Source organism: Sinocyclocheilus rhinocerous, unplaced genomic scaffold (genome assembly GCF_001515625.1).
Source record: "Sinocyclocheilus rhinocerous isolate Xijiao unplaced genomic scaffold, SAMN03320098_v1.1 scaffold362, whole genome shotgun sequence".
In the NCBI taxonomy this organism is placed as follows: domain Eukaryota; kingdom Metazoa; phylum Chordata; class Actinopteri; order Cypriniformes; family Cyprinidae; genus Sinocyclocheilus; species Sinocyclocheilus rhinocerous.
Window position 1 is genome coordinate 84,445 of NW_015639507.1, and position 5,538 is coordinate 89,982.

Sequence of the window (5,538 nt, forward strand, 5' to 3'; positions counted from 1 at the left end):
ATATATATATACACACACACACACACTTAAATATTTTAAGTATATTAATAATATTTAATAAAATAACGTACTTGGTACTTACTAATTACTAAGGCCCTTTCCAATTTTTACAAAATATGTACGTGTATTCATATATATTTTAATGTTTAACATTTAAAAAAATACTTTTTGTACGAAATTTTACAAAAATATTAATACTTTATATATTTTTAAATTACATTTTAATATTTTACAAAATTTTTAAATAATTATTATAATAGCAGTATAATTGGACCCTTAAGGCTTTTTAACATCAACTTTTGATGTTGAATATATATTTCTAATGCATTTTACCTTCATATTTTAAGTATTTTAATAATAATTAATATAATAACATAATTGGTCTCTTACAGCCCTTCCACATGAATGTTTAAAAATATTTTAAATATGAATTTTATTAAATATAAATTTATTTTATTATAAAATATTTATATAAATTTAGTTTATTAAATATATTCTAATATTTTACTTAAATATAAGTATTTAAGTATTTTAATAATAAATAATTATATTGGTCTCTTAGGGCCCTTTGAAGTGATTTCTTATAAGTATTTGAATTTTTTTTCCCTTTAACATGTTTAGTATTTTATTAATTATTATTTCTGAAAAAACAAAAACAAACAATTGGTCTCTTACAGCCCTTTCACGTCACTTTTTAAATATTTTTTATATATTTGAAAAATTTACTTCAATTTAAGTATTTTAATAATAATTAATTAAATAACAATTGGTCTCTCAAGGCCCTTTCATATGAATTTTACAAAGTATTAAATACATATTTTAATATTTTACTTCAATATTTTAAGTATTTCATTAATTATTAATATAGTAACATAATATGAGGTCATAAAAACTACATGCACCATAATTACAAAAATATTTGAATAAAATACTTTTTAAAATAGCTTCAGATGGAGTAGATCATGTCACTCCTCAGGGTATTTCAACTTCCGGAAACTACTCAAGTCCGATCTCAGTTGGTCTCACCGCTTTGGCGTGGTGCTCATGCAGACTCTCTGGACCGGTGCTGTTCTGGGCTTCGGTGGGTTTGGTCAGCTCCTCCTGGAGTAAGTTCAGCTGGATGGGCGAGCTGGAGCGAGAGCTGGAGAAGAGTGCTGTAGGTTGCGCTGCATCAAGGTCTTCCCCAAACCAAGGGGCAGGTATCGAGTCGACCTCCGCCGAGGCACCCGGTGGCATCCCAGCTCCTGTGACGCTGGACCCTGGAGGATGCCCCTGAGATGGAGACCCATGTGGCATGTGGCAACCAGGCGGGATGTAGCCACCCATATTAAAGGGAGGCTGGGGAACGACTCCGGGCGCCGGGACGGGCATCCCCTGCGGATACATGCCATTGTTGCCGGGGTACATGGGGTAGTTAGGAAGCAGGACGACCATCATGGGAGTCATGGGAGGCATGGGTTGAAGGTTCTGGACAGCTTGGTCAGGCTGGACCACCATGGGCTGCTGATCTGCACCGAGCACAGTGAAGTAAGGGGCCGACTGCATTGGCACTGCCATGGGCGGCACAAAGCTGATGTTGGATGGCGGGGGCTGAGACGACTCTGAGGATGGCCAGGAGGAATGAGGCGCTCCTGTGGGTCTGGGAAGTGACCAGTATTTGCCCGGCTGGGAGCCGTAGCTGTCGGATGAGTCTTCTGGTTTGGGCCGCTTGTGCTTGTTTGGAGGACGCACAACATCAGCTGAGAGTAGATGGGAAAGGAGAGTTAATGAGTCTCAACACACAATTATACTGCTGTATGGGAGACGTTAATGTTCACGGCTAATGCATTTTATTTCTGTGAAACATTACAGTTAATTTCCTATATTGTGCAGTATAAAATACTGTTAAAAACTGGCCAAATAACTCAAATGTTGTAGATATTAGCACACTGTTAATATGTAAATTTTTTCTTTACATTTTCAGATAAAAAAATAACTATATAAAATATATAGTTTTAATAATAGAATCAAATGAATAATCCATAGGCAGCATTAATCTTAGGTTGCTCCAGAGTGCTTGTTCTTATCACAAGTTGCTCCAGACACTTTTATCCAAAGCAAATAACAAATGAAGAATATGACAAGAAATAGACTGATAAATAACAACAGCTAGCACACACACACACACCTCTGTGATGAGAATGGGCCATGCTGCTGTTGTCCTGCTGGAGGTAGGAGCTGTAGGGACTCTGCAGGACACGATGTTGGAAACGATCTACGAATTGCTGCTCCTCCTTCTGGGTGTGGGCCGACAGCACCTCTTTAGTAAGACCCACCACGAGTAACTCCTCCTGAGCCGCTGAGGAGGTGCTGGGGGCGGGGCGTGCAGGGGTGGGGGCAGAGTCTGTTGGTTCACTCCCCATTGGAGCATCTTCTAAGGCTGTGACCTCTGGAGGAAGACAAGCGGCAGATGCAGGCATTCAGCGGTGCTGCCTAAAAACTTAGTTTTAAAGGGATAGTTCACCCAAAAATTTCCTGTTCATTTACTGACCATCAGGCCATCCAAGATGTAGGTTTTTTTTTTCTTGAGTAGAACAGTAAAAAAAAGTGGTTCTTTGTGACTCATAAAAATGCAAACAAGTGTCTACTGGTTTTTGAGAATAAAAAAAGCATATCAAGGAACACAAAATGAATACTTGTGGCTCCTGACGATATACTGAGGTCTTATGAAGTGAAACAATCGGTCTGTGCCAGAAACGGAACATTAATTACAACATTATTACCTGTAATCCAGAGACTCAGGCAATGGGGAAATATGATGTTTCTTTCCGTTTCTTTACATAATCACGCAATGACAATGTATACGCAATTATATTATTATAATGATGTGAAACGTGGATGTTTTACATGTCTAAAGCACATGAAGTGAATAAACTTGTCTTCATCAGCTCACCTTTTTACATAAACTGTGAGAAACCATAAAAAACGTTAATTTCTCCCCTTCGTACATGTGCTCGGTTTACGCATGCGCAGATCACCGGCTCATCGGTCTCCAGTCCGAGTCGAACTGTTTCCTCAGTTCAGTGACTGTTGGAGGAACTGGAGCGCTGAATGAGTTCATAAGAGGATCTGATACGCCGGTATTTTGGCTCATTTTGAGTCAGAGTGACTGTCTGACATCCGAAAGTGAGTTTTGACTGAGTAACTTGTAGATCTGAAACTAGTCCCACTAGTTTCCCAAAAAGAACCGGTTCAAAAGAACAATTCGTTCGCAAACCAGACATCACTCCAGTTTGTTTGCCTGAGGCTCTGGATTATAGATAATAATGTAGTAAATAATGTTCAGTTTCTTGCACAGACAGATAGTTTCGCTTCATAAGACCTCAATAAATCGTCAGGAGCCACAGGTATACATTTTGTGTTCCTTGATACGCTTTTTTTTAATTCTCAGCCAGCCGCTTGCATTTGCATCAATCACCAAGGACCACAGTTTAAGCTAAAAATCTTCTTTACTGTTTTAATCAAGAAAAAAAGTCACCTACATCTTGGATGGCCTGAGAGTGTGTAAATTAACAGCAAATGCTCATTTTTGGGTGAACTATCCCTTTAAATACGGTTTAAGTGGCCAAACACATTTTGTGTCACTGTAACTCACCTGACTCGGGCTGCGGCACGTGCACTATGGTGCTGCTGTAACTGCACTGACTGGTGACGGACACCACGCTCATGGCTTCTGTGGAGATTGTAATGTCTGTGAGCGGCGCTCCCACCACCGCTGCCGTCGTGGCCGAACCCGCAGACACCTGGTTGTCCAGAGCACCAGCGCCCTCTAGCGCAGCTTCTGCAGGAGAAAGTCAGTCATCAGAATCTGTGCAGGGTTTTAGGAGGATACAGAACCAGTTGGAATGGACTTTGAGAGCTCGTACCGTCTGTGTTCACAGCGTCTTCATGTGCGGCCGCTGTGGGTTTGTCTTCCTCAGACATGGAGGATGAAGATGACGTAGCTATGGACAAAGAGTCGCTCTTTCGTTTCAGAGCAGACGTCGCACAGCTCTCCAGATATCTAGAAGAAGAAAGCAAACCTCCATAAATAGATCACAGGCTACACTTAAAATGAATGATAATATCAAAAAAAGTTTCTAATTGTTTCATTGTTTCTAATGTTGTTATATTTTTTTAAATTTAATTATTATAGAAATTTTATTTCATTTGCTAGATTATCCAATAATATTTAAACAATTATGAAAAAATAATAATATATATATATATATATATACATATTAGGGCTGGGCAAGTTAATGCGTTATCTTTTTTCAATTTTTTATTTTTATGAAAGTCCGTTGCTCACTGGCTCTGAATACACATACAGACAAACCATATGGGGTCTAGATATATCACTTTTGCCGCTCAGAAATGTTCACGCAATCATGCTGCATGTATCAGAAGTTCCGCGTTCCGGCGCGGTTAGCGATCTACATGCTTTGGGAATCAAACGCGCTCAGGCACGGTTTAGATTGCCTAGTGTGAGTAGGCTACACCCTTATTCTCCCGCATCCCGCACACACGAGTCTCTACTCGCCCATCAAGTGTTGTCCCGCGCCGCACTCTGCTGCGTTGGGTCTCGCGTGATCCTGGTCTCTACACGGAAGGTGCCCGTTTATAATGTTATGATCGAGGCTCTGGACTCTGAGCATAACTTGTTTTTCTATAACAAACGCCCTGGCAGTGGCAAATAGCTTTGGTTTTATATTTAATTTGAGTACATGAATGTTATAAATTGAGATTTACAATAAATATTTTTACTGCTACTACGTAAAAGGAATACTGTTGTAAAAAAAAAGCACCTTATTTGTTTAAAGTGCTTGCAAACCAAATGTTATTGCACTTTTGTTCATATAGCAGTACTTTTAAATGAAAAAAGTGCACAATACTACTTTTGAATTCATTATTGAATTATATGACTACACTGTTATTTAAAATGTAAACTACTTTCTTTGAATTTCCAAAATAAAAAATAACTACTTTATATAAAACATATATAATATTATTTTATGAATTGCATATTTAAATGAAGTTAATTACAACAGAAAAATGATTTAATTTGCTGGATTATCCAGTAATGGATATTAATACACTGTTCTGTATTATGTAATCTTCTATCTTTAATTTTAAAGTAAAAAATAACAATATAAAATATATAGAAAAAATTATATAAAATAAAATACAATTTTATGGACTGCATATTTAAAATAATTATCAAGTAATTATTATTATTATTAAACTTTTTTTAAACGCGATAAACGCCATTTTTTTTTTTTTTATTGAGTTTCCGCCAAAATCATTATTGTATCTGGTCGGTATTGAAAAGTCCATTTTCTACACTAAAGAGCGGCTATGCGTTTGTTTTGGCTATATTACTTTTTTGTCTTACTCAGCGCACTGCCTGCGTCTGAGTAACAAAAAAAAAAAAGTGCATGTGATATTAACATACGAACTACGTTCATATTTATAATTCCAAACAATCAGTAAGCGACAGGTGCTAGGAAACGCTGTTTTGTA

At 37.5% G+C, this 5,538-nt stretch overlaps 1 protein-coding gene across 5 annotated transcripts in view; it reads right to left on the reverse strand.

Moving 5' to 3' along the window:
- Positions 1-5,538, reverse strand: part of LOC107751173 (period circadian protein homolog 2-like) — a 25,843-nt gene that overhangs the window by 5,628 nt on the left and 14,677 nt on the right. For all 5 annotated transcript variants that reach the window (XM_016566802.1, XM_016566800.1, XM_016566801.1 and 2 more), the window contains 4 exons: positions 3,906-4,042; positions 3,635-3,820; positions 2,168-2,428; positions 1,027-1,739 (listed from right to left, as the gene is read on the reverse strand). In XM_016566802.1, the coding sequence (XP_016422288.1) occupies positions 1,027-1,739; positions 2,168-2,428; positions 3,635-3,820; positions 3,906-4,042 (1,297 nt within the window). The remainder of the gene's footprint in view (positions 1-1,026; positions 1,740-2,167; positions 2,429-3,634; positions 3,821-3,905; positions 4,043-5,538) is intronic.